The 26,800-nt window shown below is 41.8% G+C and overlaps 1 protein-coding gene across 4 annotated transcripts; it reads right to left on the bottom strand.

The window, feature by feature from the left end:
* Nucleotides 1–2,356: 2,356 nt before the first annotated feature.
* On the bottom strand, nt 2,357–24,903 carry USP30 (ubiquitin specific peptidase 30). Of its 4 annotated transcripts, XM_038373734.2 has the most exons (13): nt 24,765–24,903; nt 23,622–23,731; nt 22,285–22,467; nt 17,169–17,272; nt 15,042–15,140; nt 14,279–14,321; nt 12,847–12,941; nt 11,966–12,025; nt 10,354–10,440; nt 9,638–9,718; nt 8,281–8,500; nt 7,081–7,189; nt 2,357–5,504 (listed from the first exon to the last, which is right to left on the bottom strand). In XM_038373734.2, exons 1-13 carry the CDS (start codon nt 24,824–24,826, stop codon nt 5,240–5,242), a joined length of 1,518 nt encoding a protein of 505 aa, XP_038229662.1. In that variant the 5' UTR covers nt 24,827–24,903; the 3' UTR covers nt 2,357–5,239. The 4 variants fall into 4 exon arrangements, with proteins under 4 accessions (XP_038229662.1, XP_038229663.1, XP_043354374.1 ...); XM_038373735.2 differs by lacking the exon at nt 11,966–12,025 and having other exon boundaries at nt 24,765–24,896; XM_043498439.1 differs by lacking the exon at nt 22,285–22,467 and having other exon boundaries at nt 24,765–24,896.
* Nucleotides 24,904–26,800: the final 1,897 nt, after the last annotated feature.

Genomic DNA, 26,800 nt, shown 5'->3' with positions numbered 1-26,800 from the left:
TAGCTGAGGAGTTAGAATAAGTCAAGCTTCATAGGATTCTTGTCCCTACATCTTGTCTTTGGATGCCCCTGTTGCTTAGATCTTTCATCTATCGCCGCCACCACCACTAGTGATCCGGGGGCGGGTGGTATTGTAAACATATTCTAATCTCAGAGGTACCTGACAGCACTTGTCAGCTCTTTTGGAAGTAGATGCCACTGATGCTAGGATCTGTCACAACTCCTTAATGGTTCTAACAAGTAATGTACATGACAAACCTACCAGGCATGAAGGAATGCAGGAGGCCTAGTAATGTGTGACTTTTCTTGTACAACCTCCACTAGAACCTCTGAAGCATCTGCCATGCATTTTGGAAGGCCTGGAAGTTAGCCAGCTGGGTAGGAGTAGGAGTGACTGCCTCATCTGGTGAGGAGGAAGAAATTTCTGTTGGGAACAGCTGATCTTTCATCTCCTGATGCTATTCTTCCTCACTGCTCTCTTCTTGTTGTAGGATGTGGGTTTGCACCAGCTAACCCTGGTGAGTAGATCTCTCTTGTCTTGGAGGGAAATTAATTCTAGAGGGGGTAGTGGAAGGTGATCCTAGATTACATATGCTAGGGAGCCCAAAATGGCCAAGATTGCATGCTGTTATAATACAGGGCTGGACACCACATGGGTGGAAACCATAAGGAATGTTCTCTATGAGATCCCGGAGTCCTGTGCTTATTAGGATGATTCATGACTTTTTATCAGACCAGTGATGCTCAAAAGTGTGAAATTGAGATGCAGAGGAAGACCATCTTCCTTACTATGTGAAGGAGAGAAAGAAAATGAATACTCTTCCTCATGCAGGGGAGCTACCCTGTTAGGTGTCATAGGATCCTCCTGCAACCCAGACTTAACAGGTGAGTTTATAGGTACATTAGAAGTTGGTACCAAGACAGAAGCACCTCTATTGGCTGATGAGGATAGTAGGGGTGAGTCTCGTTGCATGGTTACCATAAGATCACTCAGTACTGAGAATGTCTTCAGAGCCAAGTAAATCTGTACTGGAAACATCTGAACCAAGGAATCTGGTGTCAGAATCATGGGCACCAAGGTTATCCGTACAGAGGATTTGGTAGCTGGGAAAGTGCAGACCAGAGTTTCAGGTGCCATCTCTAGTACCTGGTGTTCAGCTAGTTCTAAGGTGTCAGAAGGACCCGGTCTGGGCTGTGAACTGCCTTTTGACTGAAGGCATGAACTGATTCAAAACCATGGTGGGTTTTGTCTCTCTTACTGCGTACGAGGGTGGGTGACCCTTGCCTGTGCTTGTCCTTGGAGCAATGCTTCTTCCTACCCGTTTCAGACAACGGCTGGGTGGAGGAATGCTTGTCTGCTCTGCCATACCCAGTAGCAGAGGGGTACTGTCTCTTCGACAAAGAATGTGCCTGGGAACTCAACAGGGCACTTCTTGAAAGAGACAGAGGCAGCTTAAGAGGATTTTTAGGTCCAGGCTCTGAAGAGGCCCTCATTGAGCAGTCTAAAAGGAAGAGCTAGGAGGCTTCCCTGACTTTGTTATACTCTTGGGAAAAGACTGAACCTTTATCAAGACTATATACCTGAGACAGCAGAGTCTTCAAGAATGTCAATCATTGAGCTGTACAGCAGCTTCACAAGAGGGACAAGTTTTAAATCCTGAGGATTTATTATCAGCCACAGTAGCTATATACCATGGTAAGCCCCTAAACATACAGATAGATGTACTGCCAAAAGGTGTAACAAAAACAACTATTAACTATACTAACTAATTAATTATACTAACCTAACAACCATTGCTTAGTGTGCAGAGTATATGGATGCTACGGGGGTTCTGTCCCACTGCCATGGGCGGTAAGGAACTGGTTGGGCCCTATATGCCCTCAGGTTGTAGCTGCAGGCATGTCCCCAAGAGACAATGCTGGCCAAAAGAATCCAAACTCATGGTTAGGGGCTCCATACACACAAAAACTCCAAGAACTGGTTGCCTATGCATGTGTGCTGGTGTAGCCCTCACGTTGATATTTTGCTGTGTGTATACAGAATTTGTTACACTAACTAAAAACTCGTGCTTTGAGTGCTACAGTCTTGTCAGTGTCTTGTGTTCAACCACGGAACAGAACAAATCAGGAGTTCACAGTGGCCGGTATTGCAGGCCATTGCATTAGAAAAGGAAAAGACATCACTGCTGCCTCTCACTTGTCTTTTGTTTCAATCCATCACCACATGTATCCAGATACCTTTTCTAATAAGTTGGTTCTTTTATTGCTACTGTACAGGACAGGTACACAAATTCCCATAAGGGAATAGGCAGTTCAAAGACAGCAGTGTTGGAAATGAAGTGCAGTTGTTTGGACTCTAACATCATAACTTTTATTAACATGTGCATTAAAACAAGAATAATTCAATTAAAGAGCTGTTATCTTAGTTCTACCAGAGTAAGCAGAGGTCAGTTTTCTATATGGTTAATGTGTCATAACATTCCTTTATTCCATTCATAAGCACCTTTTCAACAACTCTAGCCTTTGAGAAATTAAAATGCTGTTACTGGCTGGCAGAGACTAGCCCCCCAATCCTACAAGCTGAGCCATTTGGGTGTACCCCTCCACCTGAACAGAGACATATTGCTTTCAAAAGGTATCTGCCCATGAGGCTCAGCTGGCCAGACTGCGTCCAGGGTCTGACTGAGAGGGGTGCCAACCATCTGCAAGTCTCTGAAGCCAATGTAAGTTGTGGGTTCTCAGCATCATGACCAAGCTGCTGACGCTTCTCCACAACCAGTGCTAAGAAAAGAACTCCTGTTCCTTTCTTGCAATGAAGATAAGAAGAGATTCTGCCCAACACTCATTCCTATTGCCCTTTGCTGAAGATTCCAAATGAAACTTCCAGTTCAGTGGCAGTATGGCAAACTAGTAGCTTAGTGATGTGTGACAGTGAGCAGCCTTTCACTCACACCAAACTGGCACAGAGAAATGTCACTAGTGAAGAGCAGGTGTATACAAAAGGAAATTTTCAGAAAACATTACTCATACACACCCAACTTGCAGCAGTGTGTGGCTTCACACAATCACATAGAGGCTGATGAGTCCTAAAGCCTACAGTCCTCCCAGTGGGTAGTATCTGATACACCACACATTACTGCATAATAAAGTGACTTGTTCAAATACTATCAATGAGCAGACTCTCCCACAAAATCAAAGGAGTTAAAATTTCAAAGCAGACCCTGTTGAGCCTTGCTATGGCAGCATATACGCTGTCAGATGGAAATGTTTTGAAGGTCAGAGGTACAACTGGCAGGATTTCTGTAGACAAATGCTTTGCATGTGTTTCTTGCCCAGTTGACAACCAGCACTGCTTTGCAAAGCCCATAGTGCTCACTTCTGTCTATCTACAAGAGAGAAGCGTCAGCCTCAGGTATCCTTTTTTTGGTTTTGTGGGTCACATGCTGAGTTTAGGTCTTATTTCAATAGTCACAAAGTTCATTGGTATTACATATTTTTTTAAATAGTAATAAAATTAGTAAGGTAAAAAAGTGCTTCTAACACAGAAGCCAAGGTTATCTTTGGACCGGATAGGTCAATGGATTTATACAGACTTCTCTGGTTATGAGCATTATTCTGAGTAGAGATTATGATCCCCACTCTGGAATGACTTCAGCTAAGTGTTATATACATTCATAGCCTATGATCTTGTGGCTGTTTTTTTCAGTCTTCTATTAAAAAGCTCCGAATGCATATGAACAACATTGGGCTTTTGAATGATATGGATCCAAAATATACAAAGTTACAGTAAAAAAACTTTTTGGAAAAAAAAGTTATTTTAGAGAGGCAGTAGATATTGTCTGAAAAGTCAGTCAATGTTTTACACTGAAAACACCTAGTCTGACATTCAGACTTCCTCCCTCTCTCTCACCCCCCGCCAAAAGTACATAAATAGAAAAGAACTCCCACGTCTGTCCATTTTATCCCTATTAATTTAAAAACAGCCAAAAAGGATTTCTTGCCTCTGTCCCCATCTTTTTTTTTTTACACACCAAAGAGCACAGAGCAGCAACATACAGTTAATATCAAACTCTTTAAAAATAGCAATATCTAATGCAGTGATACCAACCTGTTCAGGCTACTGTACTATTTTACTGGACTAAGTGCCAACCACTGCCCATGCAATTGTGTGTATTCTAACCCACCATGACACATGTTGCTTCAAATCCCAGGCTCACAATCACAACCGGTTCAAGCGCCATTGCAGATCAGAAGGCATTCATCAGAAGGGATGATAGGGAATGGCAGTGTTCATCATTAAGATAGGAAAGGTGAGTTTAGAGTACCAATCAGTGACCTTTAAGATTAGCACTGAGAGGCACAGCCTACCTGATGCTCTAAAGCAACAGTATCAAATTGTTTTACAGAGACAGAAGACATTACCATAGTGATTGATAGCAGATACTGCTCTCTCTTAACATCTCTTAACAGTATGAGAATATGGAGCAACAAATCAGTGTCTCAGTTCTAACTGATCAACAATTTGAGTATTTCCCTGAAACAGAAAACTACAGTTTGGATTGACATAAGTACTTCTATGATGTACAAATAAATGAAATATTAGGGGGAAAAGATACAAATAGGAAAGGGTTTTTTTGATCAAGCATGTTTGGTAAAGACAACTTGTTTAGTTGCTTAGCTGGGGTTATGACAAGAAATGTGATTCAGTTAATAGTTCTTCATATCGCTTTGATATCAATGTTTACCAGAATGTAGACAAGGTTAATGTAATAATTGAAATAATCTCAAGGCACTTCACTTTTTTAAATCATTGCCTTTGATAACAGTAATTTCTCATCAATTACTTCTAGGGCTCCCCTGCTAAGAAATATCTTAAGGTGACACTAAGCAGCTCCACCTGAAAACATGCATACAGGTCAGAATAAAAAGATGTGGCCCTGGGAAGTCTTTGTTTTAAATTCCATGTTTCAAATCTGTGGTGCAGAGAGAATATTATCTGAACAGCAAATATGCTTCTCTAATGCAGACACACTCTGGAGTGCCCAGCACTAGCAGACCAACTTTGAGTAGCATCGTTTTGGTATCAGACACTAGCTCCCTGCAGTAGCCAGGCTCCATTGCCAGGAAGGTGCGGAATATCGAAGGGCATCTGGTGAGCTATTTGCACAGCAGTCAGGAGGTGCAATGTACATCTCACAAGAGCAGTTTTCTCAAGTTTTATCCTTCTCCAGAGGTCCAAGTTATTCTTCGGCCCTGAACTCCTGAGTTTGGTGCTGCACTCTTGAGTGAACACGCTCATAAAAGAGCAGGTAAGCACTAGATGAAAGCACTTCTTGCAAACTAGCTTTGCGCACAGTGTCATCTGAAATCCACAACCACTGGTTACTAACCGAGAGTGCGGTCTTGGGAGAAGACGGAGAGCGGCGATATGTCACGAAGTGTCCAGAATGCATGTCCCCATGATGAACTACAACAGCCATCAGACGGTAGAGATACACTGGGGAACTGAGGGGCAAATGAGAGAAAGGAAGAGGTCAGCAGCACTTGTGTATCAAACACATACCTGGAGAATCGCCAGTCACTTTATTTTCAGTAGCAAGTTCATTTTAAAGCATGTTTTTCATTCCATGGACCCCCTTCATAAGAGATGCACTCTCACCCCACCACATTCCCTCATAACACCCAAGGCCTTCACTGTGATTGTCAAAATGCTTCTCTCTTCTCCAATCAGGAGAACAGAACTGCTGCTTTGAGTACTAATGAAAACAGTTTCTGGAATGTATTCTAGAGAGGGCCATTGCATACTGTGCAGCACAGTGGCTTTTGCAGGGAAGCCTCCCACCTGTTTCCTTTAGTATGTAAGTGCTAAGTTCTACAGCAGTGTTAATGGTAAAAGTTATCCCAGGACATGTGATTTTAATAGAAAAAACATAAAACTACATGATACTATCCCTATATAATAATGGAAGCCTCTCAAGTACTTGCTCCATGCACTTGTTTTTCTAACCTGTGAATCTCACCATGCCCCTCCTGAAACAAGTCATGACACATGGTGCGAGCAAAGGCAAGGAATACCGTAAGTCAGTATATACCCCAGGAAAAAGATACATGATTACAGATCAGACAGACATCCCTCCCAGCCCACCCCCCACTGTTCCTCTGATATTCTTGTTAACTGCTGGAATTAGCCTACCTGCTTGTCACCATGAAAGGTTTTCCTCCTTTCCCCCCCCTGCTGTTGGTGATGGCTTATCTTAAGTGATCACTCTCCTTACAGTGTGTATGATAAACCCATTGTTTCATGTTCTCTGTGTGTGTGTATATAAATCTCTCCTCTGTTTTTTCCACCAAATGCATCCGATGAAGTGAGCTGTAGCTCACGAAAGCTTATGCTCTAATAAATTTGTTAGTCTCTAAGGTGCCACAAGTACTCCTTTTCTTTTTATAGGAACTATATATCAGCCACATGGGAAAAGTGAATATTCTTAGAAACTAGGAGAGCGCTGGGAAAAATATTTAACAGGACAAGTATTAGGCCTGATCATCACAAGAGCGGAGTGCCCACAGCTCTAACTGAAGTTGCAGGGAGCAGCAAGCACACAGCTCCTCTGAAAAACAGGCTCCTCAAATACAAGATTTTTTTTTTTTTTTTAAAGTCTAGAAGAAATGACAAACACTTATTTGTTCTCAAAATTCAAGAGAAAAGAAGAGGGCAATATCAGGGAAGAGGTAGCAGTTATAAGATGATAGCTCTGCAGTAAGAAGCTTGCTGCACTCGTGATTTTTTTCTCCATCAGAGCAAAAGCAACCAGAGAAAGGAGATTTTGAACTCTTCACTTATAATTCACTCAACTCCTTTTACTAGCTGGGGACACAGGGAGCAGAGTAGAACTGCCAAATCACCCAAACAGAAAGGGAAAGAAATCCTTTGCTAACTACGAGGACACTTGCAGTAGCTGGGATAAATGGTAAATTATGTGACTACCGAATCACAGTAAAGATGGAATAAAGGAAACTATTAATCTACATCAGTTTTAAGCACAGGTAGAAATTATGAAATAACTTCAAAAGTCTGTCTTACCTGCAGTCTGGAACTACTGCAAGTGGGAAAGTTATCCGGGACGTTAATAATGAAGGAGAGCAGGCACCATTCATAAAGAATGATTTAGTGCTACATGTCTGCTCCAGATCTGCCAGAGAAATGATACATTCAGTGATTTAACTGATCTGCAGCTTAACTATTAATATTACAAATAATAGCCCTGTGCTCTCTATGGCACCTTTCATTAGAGAATTTGAAAGCACTTTACCATTAATTAATTAAACCTCACGATTCCCTAATGAGGAAGGGAACATTATATCCAAGGACACTGTTAACAGCTCATAGTAGAATGTGGCTGCAAGAGCCCTGCTCTTTTTGGGTTATTTGAAGTAGTAGTTAGCTTTCGATTCAAGTAATCATTTGAAGACTTGGGACCAGCAGCAACAAGGGAATTAAGCTCTAATGATGTGATACAATATAGCCATAGAGATTGGAAACAGTTTGCTCAAGTGTATGAAAATTTTTTTTATTTCTTTAAGCAAAACGTTGTGGCGTTATCAAGCAAGGGCACAGTCTGCATGCCTAACACCTCCTCAATGGCTGTTCCTGCCAACAAAAGACTTCTTTAGAGCTGAATTCTGACTTTAATAGACACCCTGCACACTGAAGGCTGACTGGATCCAGGGCCATTTTTCAAATGCACAGTTTTTGACACATGATCCTATAAACTCTTTCCTATGTGAACAGGCCCCATGAACTCTATGCAGTTCCTCATATGAATAACGGTTTGTAGGATCAGGCCCCTTTCATTAAACACTGTATAATTTACACCTTGAACTGCCCTGCAATTTCAACATTAGTTTTGACATAGGATCTGATTGTGACCACATTATATGAAAGCTCCAGGGTCTGCACTCCCCCTGCAATACAGTCATAGTTGGAGCTCCCTTGATTTAAAAGTGGTGGTCTACTAACAAGACATTCTCTGTGAGGACCTATCAACTTTGGAACTCACTTATCCTTTGGGGCTAAAGCAGCCCAGTTCTCCACAGCCCACCTATACTCCAAGTATTTTGGAATGGGAGTGAACAGTAAATTTGTAAGAATTGTATTTTAAATATATGTCAAGGGGCCAAAGCCTGCTGGGAAAGGGGATCTTTCTAGGTTTTAATAAAATCAAAATAAATATTTTTTTTTCTTATACACTGATAAACTATCTGATATTTTCAGATCAAATACCTGAGGCTTTTACTGCTGACCCATCCTTTGTTTCAGACGACATCCATGGATTGCCTTTCTGGTTTAGATCATGCTGGTTTGATTTATGGACAGGGAGGTGGTATTTGTAGATGTCCATGATAAGGAACTCGTTGAACTGCACATGTTCATGATGTTTCAGAGGCATGCCTTGGTCTGACCAGCTCAGCCTTTGCAGATGGATACACAGACACTGAGGGAGCTTCAAGCACATTCCACAGAAATATGTCAACAGACATATTAAAAATAAGAAGAAACGACTGCTTGATTTAAAACTATATTCTTGAAACTAGAATTAAAGTCCAAGAGAGTAAATGGTGAAGTGGATTACTAATCTGGTTTCTCATCTGCTACTATATCTGTATGTAAGCCCATTAGAAGTAATACCTATAATACAAAGTATAAAGCCTGACTGTCAGAAGAGAGGTTTCTAATAACACTAGCATAATTTATTAGGTAGGATGATGGACAAAATTAACAGGGTTTGCCACATGTGGGAAAAGTCAATAAAAACACATGCATGTTTAAGCTTGTCCAGCGCAGACCAAAGATTCTGATCAATATAATCCCTTAGGGACAGAGGATCCGGGTCCCTGGAAGTTCGTGCATTATACTGTACCCACAGCTAAGTTTTCACGTGCAATGTTTTTGTGCCTGGTCACAGTGAAACGAGCAAGCGCCGTGGAAAACAGAGTCAAACAGTTACATTGTTTTACATCCAAAATGCAGGACAAGGTTTTACTGTTTCTTTAAATTAAGTTATTAGTATTACTGTCGTGCCTAGGAGCTCTAGTAGTAGACCCGGACCCAATTGTGCTGTGTGCTGCACAAACACAGAACAATCTAAATTGTTTCAGCTGTTTATTACCATGTTCACCCACCCAATCACCTGCACTCAGAATGGGGTTTATTTATTTATTTTAAGAACATGCAATTGCTTAGGGATGGCAAAGTGTTTAACAAAATATAAATAGGAATTATTTCATTCACCACTGAAATACAGAATCACATATTTTTCTTGCTGAATCACAAGGGACATATAAGCCACAACTCAGCAATACATATGTTTACACACACTGTAGAATTAAGGTGAGATTATTCATGTGTTTAACGTTAAGCATAGGCTTAAAGTGCTTTGCTGAGTCAAGGTGTTATGGCATACAAAACTGCCAAATGAGCTCACATTTAAGTGCAAAATAGAATATGAATGGGCTCCAAGCTCAATGCCAAGAAGTGGGTATCAAAATAACAGACTAAAGAGATAAGTCACTGGATTGTTTTAGAAGACACTTCCATAGAGGCTTTAAAAAAAGAAATTTGCCAGATCAATTTGTCTCACCTTTCCTAGCTTTAATTGTTTAACAAACGTTGTTCTCTGGTTTTCTGTGGTTTGCCCATTCAGTGTCCCTTCTACCTGAATCTAAAATCAAAGGAAACACAATTATAGCCATTTAATTATCCATAATATTAAATTACACAAACCAATATTGGGGGTGTGCATATGCCAAAAAAATAGTAGTTTCTTATCTAGGGCTACACTCAGGTTTAAACAGTTTGTTTAGATTTAACCATTTCCCAGCTGTTTGTAACCTCAGAAGTGCAGAACTATACCAGTACATGAGAATTAAGAAGTGAAACTAAATAGAAACATGTATAGAAAGTGCCCATGAACACAGAAATTCTGGGTTCTAGTCTAACCTTTAGCCATTCTCTGTCTGATCTTAGACACGTTACTCTTACTCCCTGTGCTACAGTCTAGTTACAAGTATTTGTAAAACAATGTTTAAAGATCAGAAAAAAAACACCCCACCCAGGATATTATAAAATTTAATACTTGGCAATCTCTGAGTATTCCAGGATCTGTAAAGTGCTTACAAACTACTAATAATTTAAGACTCCTAACACCCTGTGAGGTAGTATCCACACTTCAGAGGTGAGGAAACTGAGGGTTCAGCAAGTCAGCAGCAGTGCAAGGAGTAGAACCTAGGAGTCCTGAGTCTGAGTCACTTGATCTAGAAACTGAGCTGGAAGAGAATATAAATTAAAATTACATACTTTAGTGCAATTGTCACATACAACATCCTTTACTGATTCAGAAGAGATGAAATGGTGGAGGCAGTGGTCCAGTGTCATAGGACGACCCTGAGTGTGAGAAAAAATAACTTTGCACTGATTTTATGATGTACACAATTAAATTCTGTTAAAGGATTGTCATCATCTATTTAATAGGAATTAATACATTCTGAGCTATATCCTGGCTCCTCCACAAAGCTAGAGTAGAAGGGCTTTGAGCAGAGAACATACACAAGGTTGGTGGGGAAATGGAAGCCTCCTCCTTCCACCCAGTTTATCCTTATAGTTTATGTGCAGGAGTAGTAGCCATAGGATCGTAAGACTAGAAGAGACCGCAAGAGGTCATTTAATCAAGTCCCCTGCACTAAGGCAGGACTAAGTATTATCTAGACCATCCCTGACAGGTTTGTCTAACCTGTTCTTAAAAACTTCCAGTGACAGAGATTCCATTACCTCCCTCGGTAATTTGTTCCGTAATACTTCCTGTGTCACCTTCTTAGTGGGGTTTTGAACCAGTGGATCCCTGGCCCTCTTACAATACTTCCCTCCACAATTACACAGTGCCCCACGAAACACCTTCTGCAGCCCGACCCCTTGCCCAGCAGAAATGTGGCCTTCTGGCTGTATTTTATGTCTCATGCATTAATTGCTTTCTTGCTATTTTTAGCCGTCTTTTCGATGGCAAAAATCTATACTGCTGGTGAGCAGGGGTCATCTTCAACTTGGGTATACAAGTAGGAAACTAGCACAGACAAAGTGTCAAAAGCCTGGTTCTGTTCTCCCCTAGGCATTGGCACAAAACTCCTATGAATGCAAATGGCTGTTCCATGAACACACAAAGGGGATAACAGATCCCTTGTCTGGAGACACAAACTTGTAGCACACAGTATATGAGGGGCCCAAACTTTGCAATACCAAGGACCACACAAATTTTGAATACAAGTGGACTATTGGTAATCTAATAATAACTTTGCACACAACCATAATATTTGTCCAGACTTGTATCTCCTTTAGAGCAGTGTTTCTCGATGACCGGTAAGTGGACCAGCACTGGTCCCTGAGATCTACCTGACACAGTTTAGGAAGGCAGCAAGCTGGTCCCTTGTATCAAAAAGGTTGAGAAACACTGCTTTAGAGATTAATAGAAATGGCTTCTTCCTTGAAATTACCAGCTCTAACAGCCTACAATTTGGCAGCTTTGTCCTCACTCTACTCATAGGGAAAAAGCAAGCAGAGGCACATTCTAGGACTTTGCAGGAAACACATGGCCCTCGGTTGCACTTTGGTATCTCTAGATATGCAGACAGGGCCAAATTTATCACCGGTGTAGGCAGACAACTCCATTGATATCAATGAAGTTACACTTGGTTACCTCAGCTAGAAATTTGCCCCACTATATTCAGAGTAAGATACTGAGTCAGGAAAATCTACTAAAACAACAACAAAAATGTAATAAAATTAATTCTAAATTACTGATTTACAATTTCACCCCATCATCTTAAATTCAGACATAGGACTAGAGTCTAGAATAAAGCTTTGACTATGAGGCAGCATGTAGTACAGAATGGATCATGCTTCAGCAGAAAGCACATACCCACATGGCTGCTGGAATACTCAGCGAAAGACTGTCAAATGTATCACACCTCACAGGACTCTGAAAGAAAACATTTCACATGTCCACAGGGTTACAGTCCACCTTCAGCCTAATGAAAACAGGCTCAAGCACTCTCTACTCCTATGGAACGAAGTGGAAGTTAAAGGTACTAACACCTCACAGGACTGGACTCTAACTAGATATAATCTGATCTGGATTTGTATTTCTGAATACAGCAAAATTAGTTACAAACAATTCAAAGATCGAGTAAAAATATCTGGTTAGTTCAGTGGAGGACAGGTTCATTTTTTTTCTGCAAAGAGTTTTGGAAATTGTTTTGTAAATATTTGAGTAGAATTTTTCAATGGCAGCAGAAGATATTCTGTAAGCATTAGGTACTGTTTCCTCTGTCCAGCACAGAAGTCAACACTCCCGGCTCAATCCCACATTTACTGCACAAGAATCAACAGGAACATGGCTGTTTGAAGACTGAATGATCAAGTCTTAAAATGCTACCTGTGCTACCGGAAGTCTCTTATAACACGAATGTGTCTGCAAGTGAAAGTCAAATACTAAATGCAATATTTAAGTTACAATCACCACACTTATAAAACAAAGCATGGTCACAATTTTGTGTTTTTCATTATTACTACATATTTGTACGCACCAATGCTGTCCTAGGCACTTTACAGACAAATATGAAAACAAAGTCCTTGCCCTGGTGTGCTTACAATATAAGTCCCCAATCCTGCAAATTTTCAGGATTGCACAAAATAAAACAAAAGATGGTAGTTGTCACTAAAGAATCCACTAGAATGTACTTTGGTTAAGCTTTCCTTTTTTATTTGTTTATAATTAATATCAAATACAAATTCTTGTACCTGGTGTTCGCAGTGTTTGCAAAGCATGTTACTTGTCAACCTTCCATGAAAAGGATGTTGAGACTTCCAGTGACTTGACATGGGGTGAAGTGACCCTAAATACAAAGTTGTAACTGTCTTTAATATTTAGTACTTCCATGTTCATCATGATCAATATAATGCCTGGATTTTTTATTTCTTTGGGGTTGGTTTTTTTTACAGCTGTTAAAACCCAGGTTTTTTAAAAACACTTTACTTTCGGTTTACAAATCTTTAATTAACATTGCTTTGGACAGGTTTAAAGATGCATTCCAGGTCACTAGAAACAGATCAAATAATTGTCATAACCATACAGCTAAGGGTAGCCTAGAATCCTCTTACCTGTAAGGAGTTAAGAAGCTCAAATAACCTGTTTCAGAGTAGCAGCCGTGTTAGTCTGTATTCGCAAAAAGAAAAGGAGTACTTGTGGCACCTTAGAGACTAACAAATTTATTTGAGCATAAGCTTTCGTGAGCTACAGCTCACTTCATCGGATGCATTCATTGGATGATGCGAGCTGTAGCTCATGAAAGCTTATGCTCAAATAAATTTGTTAGTCTCTAAGATGCCACAAGTACTCCTTCAAATAACCTGGTTGGCACCTAACCAAAAGGATGAATGGGGAAAGAAGATACTTTCAAATCTTGGGGGTAGGGGAGAAGGAGAGGCTTTGTTTTTGGTGTGGTTCTCTTGGGAAGCAGAGAAGCAACAGGTCAGAAAACTGCTTCTCCTATAAACCATCCTAGAAGTCTCTCATATTACAAATTGTAAGTAAAAACCAGGCAAGGCGTGTTAGATGATCTTTTGTTCTGCTTGTTAATTTTTCCTTTGCTGGAGGGAGGTTTATTCCTGTTTTTTGTAACTTTGAAACTAAGCCTAGAGGAAGTTCTGCTGTGTTTTTGAATTTTTTGTTACCCTCTAAAGCTATTTTCCATTCTGATTTTACAGAGATGATTTTTACCTTTTTTTAAAATAAAATCCTTCTTTTAAGAACCTGACTGATTTCTCTATTGTCTAAGACGCAGGGGTTGGGTCTGTGATCCCTTTGTAACCAATTGGTTAGGATATTATTCTCAAGCCTCCCCAGAAAAGGGGGTGTAAGGACTTGGGGGGATATTTTGGGGGAACAGGAACTTCAAGTGGTCCTTTTCCTGATTCTTTGTTAAATCACTTGGTGGTGGCAGCCTACCGTCCAAGGGCAAAGAATTTGTGCCTTCGGGAAGTTTTAACCTAAGCTGGTAGAAATAAGCTTAGGGGTTCTTTCATTCGGGTCCCCACATCTGTACCCTAGAGTTCAGAGTGGGGAGGGAACCCTGACAATAGTAATATTACTGCAATAAGTAAAACAACCGCTGTTGCCATGTCTATAAGCAAATGGAAACATTTAACATTTTTTCAAGGGAGAAAATGTTACCTCTTGTCCTGCAGCTTATTTGCTTTTGGGTTATTTCTGGCTGCTACAGAGGAGGGAAAAAGATTGTATTAAATCTCACCTTACAAAATCTTAAATATGCTCTCATTTTAGCCTAAAAATTATACCTTTAAAAAAATAATATTTAGGGACAACCAATGAAACTGAAAAGCAATGAATTTAAAATGGATAAAAGAAGTGTTTTTTATATAATGCGCCATGAATGCTGGAACTTGTAACAAAAAGATAATGAGAGCTTACAACAATTGCTTACAACAATTGCTAAAAGCTTAAAAGATAGAATAAAATTGCTAATTGTGGAAGATTAGGAAGAAACTTCTTCTCTGAGTAGTTTATTCCATAATTGTCCATTATATAGTTTCTTGTATCTCCCTCTAAAGCACTTGATGTATTGACAACTGTTAGAGACAGGATATCTGATTTGATGGACTAATGGTCTTGGCCATTATGACAATTCCTATTGTCCATCCATACAGTATACTGAGATTCTCAAATGGATGGTGCTGTGGGCCCAATCCCATGTGATGCTGAGTGCCCTCAACTCCCACAGCTCCTTGCATGACTGGGTCAATATAAATGCAAAGTACTAAAATATTATATTGCTTTGAAAAGTTTTCTTTTTCAATTTACTAGTTTTATTAATTCATTTTTATCCAAAGATGGAAGAGCAGCATTGCATATTTAGTATCTAAACAGGCTCTATCACTTTAAAGGAAAAGGAAATAACATTTTTACACAGTTTTACCTGTAATGAATGCACATCAAACAAGTGTGTGATCCGGGGCTGACGATCTCGCTCATCTTCCAGTGAAGATGTAAGGACATGGAATAGTTCATGAGCATCCTATTAAAGGGTGATATACAACTTAGAAGGAAAACAAACAAGACAGCATCAACAAACATACCAAGAATGTGTGTGCACATAGGAATCTGTCATGGCAAAATGAGGTGTTAATTTTTCCTTTAAGAAGAAATTATTACACTTTTAGGACCCAGTTAATTTAATAATAACCACTTAGGCTGAGAGGAGATATGATTGCTCTTTCTAAATACATTTGGGAGTAAACACAAGAGAGGAAAAAGAGATATTTAAGCAAAAGGACAATGCTGGCACAAGAACAAATGAGTATAAATTGGCCATGAATACATTCAGGCAGGAAATGAGAAGGTTTTCTAACCATTAGAGGAGTAAGGTTCTAGAACAGCCTCCCAATACGAGGAATGGGAGCAAACAACCTTGCTCATTTTAAGATGGAGCTTTATAAATTTATCAACAGGATTATATGATGGGGTTCCCTGCAATAACAGGGGACTGGACTTGATGATCCACGAGGTCCCTTCCAGTCCTATATCCCTATGCATGTGCTACAATTTTGCTAATAATCTTTTCTTCAAAGCTAAGCCCACAACAGTGTACACATTTTTTTTAAATGTATTTGTGGCATATAACACTGAAAGAATACCGAAGAGTACACACACAAAAAATATACTCACAATAATGACCCAAAAGCCTGCTTTCCATTCAGGTCAGTGGTGAAACTGACTAACTTCAATGAGAGCAGAACTGAACTCTTACGTCATTTGTTATGGATATGAAGTATAAAATATATGATATTTATAGAAGAGCAACTGACCAGTTTACTGACCCCAACCAACTTCACACATTTAGGAGCAGAAAACATTTTTCAAATACAATAGATTCTGCTTATTCTCCTCAGTTGCCAGGAAAAAGTTGCCCTTATCCAGCAGTTGCCAACAAGGAGAAGGCAGGTTTGCGAGGCTGCAGCGAGGAAAGGAAATGCTGGGATGTGCCTTCCCTGACTGCACCCCTGCAAACCAGCAGGATGATGTAGTTTCTATTGGGAGCTGGGGGCTCATGGGACTGCACCATATCCCTCTCTGTGCTCTCTGGGGGTCAGAGCTTAGCATGTTCCAGCACTTCCTTCCCTGGGTGCAGCCCCTGAGCAGGATACAGCCTGGAGTGCAGGGAGAGGTGCCATGCAACTCTGGCATGTGGGCTGCAGCCCCCCTACCCACTACTGCCCCGTCCACAGCCTCTTACCTCCAGTGCCATCCCTGTGCAGCAGCATGTTTGTTGGCCTGCAACCCCTGAAGGAAGCATTGGGATGGGCTGAGCACCAACCACAGGCAGGTTTGTAGGGCTGCAGCCATGGTAGGCAATCCTCAGCACTTCCTTCCCTGGCTGCATCCTTGCAAATCTGCCGACAGCTGGGGCCTTTCTTCCAAAAATCAAAGAAATGGTGTTACTAAGCAGCATGCTGTTGCCAATATCTGCATCCTGTTAACATTAAAGTCAACGTAATGGGATTGGTTCCTGGCAAAATGCTGCTATTAACCGGAAGTTGTCAATACCCATGTTGCTATTAAGCAGAATCTATTATATTGGGTATCTCTGCCCAGCTTGCAGACATATGCACTGTGTACAAGATCTAGAAGCCCCATCGGTTATGTGTAACTAAATCTGGGAGCCTTAAGAAAACACAGGGAACTTCCTTAGAACCAGAAACCAGGGCATTTTATCATGGTCCTGTTGAAGTCAATGGCAAAACTTGCATTGACTTTAATGGGGCCAGGATTTTACCCCCTAGAATCTTATCACTACTGGCAGTGTCATACCAAACACTGACAGTTGAAAGGCATTAGAGTCTGAATCAGGTGTCTCTAAAACAAACTGAAGATATCATGTATTAATCACATTGCTGCTTTCTTTTAGTTACTAAAGACAACTTTTCACCATGTTGAAGAGGATTCAGATTTGATATTCAGATCTATAAATACCATATATTACATAAGGCACCTATCATCACAGTATCTAATGTATACTATAATCTAGTTTGAATTTTGTAATCACCTGCTCTTCAAATGACGAGATCTGCCACCTGTACAGCCTTAACACTTCTAACAAACAGCTTGCATCCAGGACATCATCTTCTGTGACCTCTTGGCAGGATAAAGCTGGAGGTATTAAGTTCAACATGATAAATGGAGCCACTAAGATTGGTTAGATCACAAAACCTGGGTATAGTGGGCCTAATTTCTTTTCACTTACAACAGTGGAATGACTTGTTAACACATGCTTAAGTACAAGGAGCTGCCCCAGCCACTGATCCACAGCTGCACAGTTATTTCTCAGTTATGTCTGAGAGGAATGATTTGCAGAATGCCTTTTTTTCCCTTCCTAAACAACTGTACACGATTGTAAATCCTTATTCTCCAGTTATATTTATTTTAAAACCTCGCCCTCTGATCTCTCCTTCAGCTTCCATAACAACAATGCAGGTAGGGGCAGGGAAAGGGGCAAGACCCTGGCACCTCATTCAACTTTACAACAACTTTGAATGGAAAAATCCTTTTTCAAGGAAAGAGGAGAGTAGAGGGGACTTGGAAAATGAATGTAAATGAACTATTACTTATCGTGGAGCTAATCCTTCATTCAGAAGTAGAGGTTTGAGAGATTCCTTGGTGGGACTTAGGAAGGAACTAATAACCTGAAGACGGGGTGGATAAAAATCAATGACTTTTAAAAAAAAAAATCCAAAAGATCTGATTTTTTTTTAAAATCGGATTTTTTTGATAAAATGCTTTTTGAGGAAAAAACCTATCTATCTAAAGATAAAGATACATTATAACTCAAAGATATCTCATCATGGATTAGTGATTATAAATTCTAATTCTATAGTATGAGACAATATATTCATGTAATTCATTTTTCAAAGAAAAATTTTGTAAATGAGTTCCAATAGTTCATGGATTAGGAACCCAATCTTATGGGGTTCCAGGGGCTTCTGTATAGATTATTTAGGTTAATCTTTCTATCTACCCAATGGGACTCAGTACTCAGCCTAGAAGATACCCTCATAGATGTTTAGTTTTGCAGTTCTCAAACTGTGGATTTGTGTCCCCAGAGATAACATGCTTGTTAACAGCAACAATGTTTTTAAATAAATACATAAATAAATATATAGAGGTGAGAAATAACAGACCTCAACCTTATTGTCCCTCTGCAGATTTGTGTACACACAATCCCTTACCTCTCTCTAAAAGTGCAAAGTTTCAAAAAGTTCAATGAATAGAAGATTATTGGTGGAGGAAAAGATCTGGACAAGAAGAAGTCTGGAGATAAATGTGAAAAGGGAGGAACAGGCAATAGAAACAAAAGTGAAACCGTTTGAGCAGCATATTCCAGAAGTCTTGACGTCTTTCTCAGTGTAGCCTTCATTGATTTGAGATCTACCATACCATTCTCTCACTAGAAGGGAAAACCTATAATGGCAGCTGGCTGTAAAAGAGACCCAGTTTGGGAATATTTTACTGAAGTTCCTCTACCTGCGAAGAATCTGTATTAAGGTTATAATAAACAACAAGAACGCACTTTTATGTAAAAATTCATGATTAAATTGGATTCCTGATTTAAATCACCCTACCTGAGGGAGCTGCATTGACTCAATAATAATGAAAATCTGGGCAAATAAAAAAACCTGAGCTTTCAATGGAGTTAATGGACCCTAAGATACAGTCATTTCTTTTTTCAGAGTAGCAGCCGTGTTAGTCTGTATTCGCAAAAAGAAAAGGAGTACTTGTGGCACCTTAGAGACTAACAAATTTATTAGAGCATAAGCTTTCGTGAGCTACAGCTCACTTCATTGGATGCAATTGGTGGAAAAAACAGAGGAGAGGTTTATATCGTCGGCGGAAGCAGTCTATGTAGAAATCCAGGCTGCTGTTTCGACCTTCAGGAGGAGTCCACCCAGAATCCTTCTTTTTGTAGTGTTGGCAGGAAGGTCTCTGTGGGTTAATATGTTGGTCAGAGGTGTGTTGGAAATATTCCTTGAATCTGAGACGTCGAAAATAGGATTCTAGATCACCACAGAACTGTATCATGTTTGTGGGGGTTGAGGGGCAAAAGGAGAAGCCCCGAGATAGGACAGATTCTTCTGCTGGGCTAAGAGTATAGTTGGATAGATTAACAATATTGCTGGGTGGGTTACGGGAACCATTGTTGTGGCCCCTTGTGGCATATAGTAGTTTAGATAGCTTAGTGTCCTTTTTCTTTTGTAGAGAAGCAAAGTGTGTTTTGTAAATGGCTTGTCTAGTTTTTGTAAAGTCCAGCCACGAGGAAGTTTGTGTGGAAGGTTGGTTCTTTATGAGAGTATCCAGTTTTGAGAGCTCATTCTTAATCTTTCCCTGTTTGCTGTAGAGGATGTTGATCAGGTGGTTCCGCAGTTTCTTTGAGAGTGTGTGGCACAAGCTGTCAGCATAGTCTGTATAACACTACAAAAAGAAGGATTCTGGGTGGACTCCTCCTGAAGGTCGAAACAGCAGCCTGGATTTCTACATAGACTGCTTCCGCCGACGTGCACGAGCTGAAATTGTGGAAAAGCAGCATCGCTTACCCCATAACCTCAGCCATGCAGAACACAGTGCCATCCACAGCCTCAGAAACAACTCTGACATCATAATCAAAAAGGCTGACAAAGGAGGTGCTGTCGTCATCATGAATAGGTCGGAGTATGGACAAGAGGCTACTAGGCAGCTCTCCAACACCACTTTCTACAAGCCATTACCCTCTGATCCCACTGAGAGTTACCAAAAGAAACTACAGCATTTGCTCAAGAAACTCCCTGAAAAAGCACAAGAACAAATCCGCACAGACACACCCCTGGAGCCCCGACCTGGGGTATTCTATCTGCTACCCAAGATCCATAAACCTGGAAATCCTGGACGCCCCATCATCTCAGGCATTGGCACCCTGACAGCAGGATTGTCTGGCTATGTAGACTCCCTCCTCAGGCCCTTCGTTACCAGCACTCCCAGCTATCTTCGAGACACCACTGACTTCCTGAGGAAACTACAGTCCATTGGTGATCTTCCTAAAAACACCATCCTAGCCACTACGGATGTAGAAGCCTCTACACCAACATTCCACACAAAGATGGACTACAAGCCGTCAGGAACAGTATCCCCGATACTGTCACGGCTAACCTGGTGGCTGAACTTTGTGACTTTGTCCTGACCCATAACTATTTCACATTTGGGGACAATGTATACCTTCAAATCAGCGGCACTGCGATGGGTACCTGCATGGCCCACAGTATGCCAACATTTTTATGGCTGACTTAGAACAACGCTTCCTCAGCTCTCGTCCCCTAATGCCCCTACTCTACTTGCGCTACATTGATGACATCTTCATCATCTGGACCCATGGAAAAGAAGCTCTTGAGGAATTCCACCATGATTTCAACAATTTCCATCCCACCATCAACCTCAGCCTGGACCAGTCCACACAAGAGATCCACTTCCTGGACACTACGGTGCTAATAAGCGATGGTCACATAAACACCACCCTATATCGGAAACCTACTGACCGCTATTCCTACCTACATGCCTCTAGCTTTCATCCAGATCATACCACTCGATCCATTGTCTACAGCCAAGCGCTACGATATAACCGCATTTGCTCCAACCCCTCAGACAGAGACAAACACCTACAAGATCTCTATCATGCATTCCTACAACTACAATACCCACCTGCTGAAGTGAAGAAACAGATTGACAGAGCCAGAAGAGTACCCAGAAGTCACCTACTACAGGACAGGCCCAACAAAGAAAACAACAGAACGCCACTAGCCATCACCTTCAGCCCCCAACTAAAACCTCTCCAACGCATCATCAAGGATCTACAACCTATCCTGAAGGACGACCCATCACGCTCACAGATCTTGGGAGACAGGCCAGTCCTTGCTTACAGACAGCCCCCCAATCTGAAGCAAATACTCACCAGCAACCACACACCACACAACAGAACCACTAACCCAGGAACCTATCCTTGCAACAAAGCCCGTTGCCAACTCTGTCCACATATCTATTCAGGGGATACCATCATAGGGCCTAATCACATCAGCCACACAATCAGAGGCTCGTTCACCTGCGCATCTACCAATGTGATATATGCCATCATGTGCCAGCAATGCCCCTCTGCCATGTACATTGGCCAAACTGGACAGTCTCTACGCAAAAGAATGAATGAACACAAATCAGACGTCAAGAATTATAACATTCAAAAACCAGTTGGAGAACACTTCAATCTCTCTGGTCACTCGATCACAGATCTAAGAGTGGCTATACTTCAACAAAAAAGCTTCAAAAACAGACTCCAACGAGAGACTGCTGAATTGGAATTAATTTGCAAACTGGATACAATTAACTTAGGCTTGAATAGAGACTGGGAATGGATGAGTCATTACACAAAGTAAAACTATTTCCCCATGGTATTTCTCCCTCCCACCCCACCCCCCACTGTTCCTCTGATATTCTTGTTAACTGCTGGAATTAGCCTACCTTGCTTGTCACCACGAAAGGTTTTCCTCCTTTCCCCCCCCTACTGCTGGTGATGGCTTATCTTAAGTGATCACTCTCCTTACAGTGTGTATGATAAACCCATTGTTTCATGTTCTCTGTGTGTGTGTATATAAACCTCTCCTCTGTTTCTTCCACCAATTGCATCCGATGAAGTGAGCTGTAGCTCACGAAAGCTTATGCTCTAATAAATTTGTTAGTCTCTAAGGTGCCACAAGTACTCCTTTTCTTTTTGAGTCATTTCTTTGTACATAGAGAACACCATGAAGTCAGCTAATTAAATTTGCCTATTAAATCCCCTAATCTTCATTAAAGTAGTAAGAAATTTAGTTTTCTGATCTTTTTATCCAACATCACATATGCTCTCTCATGCATTTATTTGAGAAATTTCCTTCTCTCTGGGAAATGTTTATATTAAATTATAGTAAATGAAAGTACTTTCTGATTGAATTCTGACTGTGACAACTGTTGTGAGACACCTTTGTGATATTAAAAATTTCTTACTTTCTGCACCGTGCAAATAGTTTCTTAAAAACAGTAACATATTAGGTTTTATCAATTATTTTCTTGTTAAGGTAACCTAATCCCTTAAAAGTTTAACAACATGATACCTTTCAGGAGGCACAGCAAAGTAAGGGACAAATATTGGTGCTCCGATGATTCATTCTGGTCAGTCTTGTATTGGGCTGTAAAGTCCTCCAGCCACTTGATGAAAGATGGACAAGCAGATAAGCCTTGCAGCAAAGAGTTCATGAAACAGGTGTTTCCTAAGTTGAGAAGGCCAGGCACAAGCCCTAGAAATATGCATTAACAATTTACATTCTAGAGTCTAGGACAGTTTTTTTTTAATGGAAAGAGATATGGTGCATGTGATCTTTTATTTGGTATTTACAACTATTATTTAAGAAATCAGAATACACTCAAACGTACAATAGTGTTATGGTCTCTAAGAATCATACCATTGTAAAAAAAAATTAAACTTTTTCTGAAAAATGTTCTTTCAGAAAGCTGTACTTTAACACTATCAAGCATGAATTATTGTAGGATTATCTGCAAATTACCATATAAACTGGAATTAATAACTGTAATGTATTTAATTTTCAATTTGTGACTTGTTATACTATCTGCAAGGTCAAAGGCCCTGATTCTGGGGTCCTGCCTCATGACTGTGGCTCCTAGGTGCTACAATAATACATAAAATAATTAATAGTAATAATAATCATCCTGCTAACATTTACATATGTGCTTAATTTTTACACATGTGAATAGCTTGTATAGACTATTCAGATGTATAGACATTCGTAAGTGTTTCCAGGATGGGCGCCTAAACTATGTGACTTTGCACACCTGGTCTCAATTTAGTGAGATCTCCTTCCCTATGAGATTAGTATTGTATTAGGGATGCTCTCCAGTTTTCAAAGATTTGTGTAATATATTTCTTTACTCTAGCTATTTGTAGTATGAATATTTACTTTCCAAAGCAGAAGACATTAACTTATCCTGTGTTTATGTTCAATCATATGTTTATTTTGTGTATTTGTTTAAGTTTTATTGAATTTCCGTAGGTAATACAAACATATTACAAAACACATACAAAGCATGCCTAATATGTATCATCATAATTTTTAAAATTTTAAACTTACATAGAAAATAAAAATCTTTTATTGTTACAGACTAATTCAGATAGGAGGCAACACGATCCACTGACCAAAATTTATATTTTGCTATATAACAAAAGGTTTTACAAAATCTAATGATTGAAAGAAAAGGGAAAACATTTCTAACATCCAAAGTCTTAGCTCAAAAGAAATTTAAACCCACAATAAAATGAAAAATTTACTATTCTCTCATCCTTTCTAGAGAACATTATGAGAATTTATTCATCATTAGCACACATTTTTCTGTTACTGGATATGGATCATTTTGATCAATTTAGAACTTTCCCCACCTTTCCTGCGTTTCTTTCTTTCTGTGATGGGACCCCAGAGAACATATATGCCTGCTGCCAGAACAGCAGCAATTCCACCAACAACACCCCAGTTCTTCATTACTTTATGCCTAAAAAAGTAAGGGGAAAAGTCTGCTTGCTGTCTTCTACTGGAAAATCAGTAACAACATTAACACATCATGTAGGAATTATAGGCAAGGACACTGTAATACAGAGAACACTGTTATTTTTCTCTAGTACAATCCTATTTTTGTGTGTTTTTACCCCCCAATCATGTCTTTGGTAATTGTTACACCATTAATACATCTCTCCTGTAAAGAAGAGATCCAAAGTTTGCAAATCATAGGACTAGCTTTCAGCACAAGTTGCTAATATATGGTCCCTCTGAGTTGGGGTGCTGAGCTCAGTCCAGTCGCTCCTAGGCTGGCAGCATTATAGACACAAGTGCCTGCTGCTCCCTGGGGCGAGGAGGCAAGGAGAGGCTCACTCTCTATACATGTTTCAGAAGTGTTAGTGCTAGTCTGTATACGTAGGAAAAGGAGGACTTGTGGCACCTTAGAGACTAACAAATTTATTTGAGCATAAGCTTTCGTGAGCTACAGCTCACTTCATCGGATCCGGTATCCCCCCCCCCCCCCGCCCGGGCGAACCGCACGTGTAACGACTCCCCCCCCCCCCCTTGGCGCCGCCAAAATGCCCCGGGCTGACACCGACGCCCCTGGGCAGAAGTAAAACGCTGCCGCCCGCAGCGGCGCTCCTGCGTCTCGGGCAGGGCGGGACGCCCGCGGCGGTCACCCCTCTGGGGCGAGGAGGGTGCAGCCGGTGGCCGGGCTGGGCCCCGTCACTCAACGGCCTCCCTGCGAGCCGGGGCCAAGCTGCCCCCTCCCGGGGTGTCAGATACACTCCCCGCCCGCCTGGGTGCTGCGGCCTCCTGGCCCGGGATGCGGCCTCTGCCGCCCCGCCTGGACGGGCCCCACACGCTGCCCCCCTCAGGGCCTACTCTCCCCTTCGCCCCCGCCCCGCCCCCGCTCTCTTCCTACCCCACCCCACGTTTCCTTCTCGCCCCTCCCCGGCGGCGGCGGCGGCCGCTGTAGTAGCCCCCCCGCGTTCCCGCCCCGCCCCGCCCCGCCCCGCGTTCCCGACCTGACCGCGCCTCCGGCCCGCAGGAGCCGCCTGACCGCTCTGTCTGTCTCCCCGGCCAGCATGCCCCGAGCCCTTCCTGCTGCCGCCGGCCGGAACCAAAGACACCGAGAGGCGCGAGGTCCAGGGGGCGGAAGACGGAGCGGACCGGAAGCGGCCGGGTCGGACCTTGTTAGCGGCGGGATCCCCTAGCAACGGGCTCCTGGGGAGCGGCCGGTTGCTACGGCCTGGAGACTGGCGGCAGGGTTCCTCCCCTTCCCCCCCCCCCACCCCGGCTGCGCTCGGCGGGGCCGGGTCCATCTGGCCGGGCAGCTCAGTAGCGCGGTCAGCTGCCCCCGAGGGATTGGCACTGAGCCAGCGGGAGTGCCTGCTCCTGGGGTCAGCTCCTTGTGCGACGATCCCAGCGGGCCCTAAACGAAGAGCGAAGTTTGGAGCTGGGCGCGGAAGAGCTGCAAAGCACCACCCCTGCCGCTCCAGCCCGGGAGGCCGCGAAGGAGCCGGTCGTCACTGTTGTTGTAATGGAAATCTCACCATTTTTAAGTGACTCTCACCATTTTAGGCGCCCCCTCCCCCCGAATCATGCTTGTTGAAGGCCTGGGGTTACTTCTAACAACACCGGTTTCAGAGTAGCAGCCGTGTTAGTCTGTATGCACAAAAAGAAAAGGAGTACCGGTGGCACCTTAGAGACTAACAAATTTATTAGAGCATAAGCTTTCGTGAGCTACAGCTCACTTCATCGGATGCATCACCGCAGCCGCAGCTCGCAACACCGCTGCGGCATCGCGAAATGTCCCCCGAAAACGTTACTGCGATGCCACAAAGTGTCACCAGGAAGTGTCATTGTGGTGCCTCAAAATCTTGCCCCGAATTATCTCGGTGGCGCTGTAAATGTCTCTGCGTTGCCACAAAGTGTCCTGCCGGCGCCCCTGCGCTGCCGCCACCTCTCCTCTCAGACAGCGGCAAGACTGTGGTGGCGCTGGCCTGGCTCGCTTCGCGTTCCCCGAGCTGCGGGCTGGATTTCACTCTCAGTTCATTTCAGAGCCGGCTGACTTAGTTTACAGGTTAACAGGTGAGTTTTCTAGCTCCCGTTGCTGCAAGCTGCTCAACTGGGCTCTAAAGACAAGCCGAGGTCGGTCTGTCTGTCTCATGCATCACTGCTGGAAGCAAAGATGTTGCAGTTGGAAATGAGCTGTCCGTGTTGATTAATAGCCTCCAGAATAGAGGCTCCCGCTCATTCTCCTGTAATTGGATTGGCTCCGAAGAGCTGACAAGAGGGAAAATTAAAAGTCAGATCGACTCACTTTCCTCTTATGAGTAGTCCCACTGATTTTAAGAGTGAGGGCCATTAACTTGGACAGTTACTCATGCGAGTAAAGTGAACATGATTTGGCTTTTGGTTTTATCGATAATGTAAGTGGATGTGACAAAATATAGGCCAATTTAATGAGTAAATGTTTTTTCTAAATAAATCTTGAAAAACCAAGTTACTGTAATATTAATAGAATACTTTTGAACAGTTAAAAATCACAGATTATAAAGATGAATAGAAGGGCTTTCACTTGTTCACAGACTTCTGTGTTTGTCTTGCAAGTCAGGGATGTCACAAATGTCTAGAGCAGGGCAGGAGTTACTTTCCTTAGGCTGCTTTAGGGGTAGATGATGTTTATCATCCACTCTAGCAAAGGTAAAATAGAACTCTGGGCTTAACAAGTCAGCCAGACAGAAACTGATACAGAACACTTTTCTTTCAATAAATATTTATGGATAATTTTGAAATCTTCACATGTATTCAGTTTGGGGTTGCCAATTTTGGTTGGCTGTATTCCTGGAGATTTCATCACATGATATAGTATTTAATTAAAGATTAATCTTTAATTCCTGGAGACTGCAGGACAATCCTGAAGGGTTGGCAACCTAATTCAGTTAGGCCCAAATCCTCTCTGCCGGGCAAAGCCAAAATAAACAGGCATGCCTGGCACAGCAGCCGTTGGAGAGAACATAGGGGAAGAATCCTCCCAGGCTGTGGAAAGGCAGTGGAT

This window comes from Dermochelys coriacea, chromosome 15 (assembly GCF_009764565.3).
Source record: "Dermochelys coriacea isolate rDerCor1 chromosome 15, rDerCor1.pri.v4, whole genome shotgun sequence".
In the NCBI taxonomy this organism is placed as follows: Eukaryota; Metazoa; Chordata; order Testudines; family Dermochelyidae; genus Dermochelys; species Dermochelys coriacea.
Note: the sequence above shows the minus strand (reverse complement) of the source record. Positions and strands in the feature narration are given on the sequence as shown.

What these genes read in the sequence shown, in the direction of transcription:
- USP30 (XM_038373734.2), bottom strand. Translation starts at nt 24,826, where the DNA reads ATGCTGGCCGGGGAGACAGACAGAGCGGTCAGGCGGCTCCTGCGGGCC. An exon ending in GCAAACACTGCGAACACCAG is followed by an intron (nt 12,026 to 12,846) that starts GTACAAGAATTT and finishes GTTTTCTTTCAG; the next exon opens with AGTCCTGTGAGGTGTGATAC. An exon ending in TATGTGACAATTGCACTAAA is followed by an intron (nt 9,719 to 10,353) that starts GTATGTAATTTT and finishes CTTTGATTTTAG; the next exon opens with ATTCAGGTAGAAGGGACACT.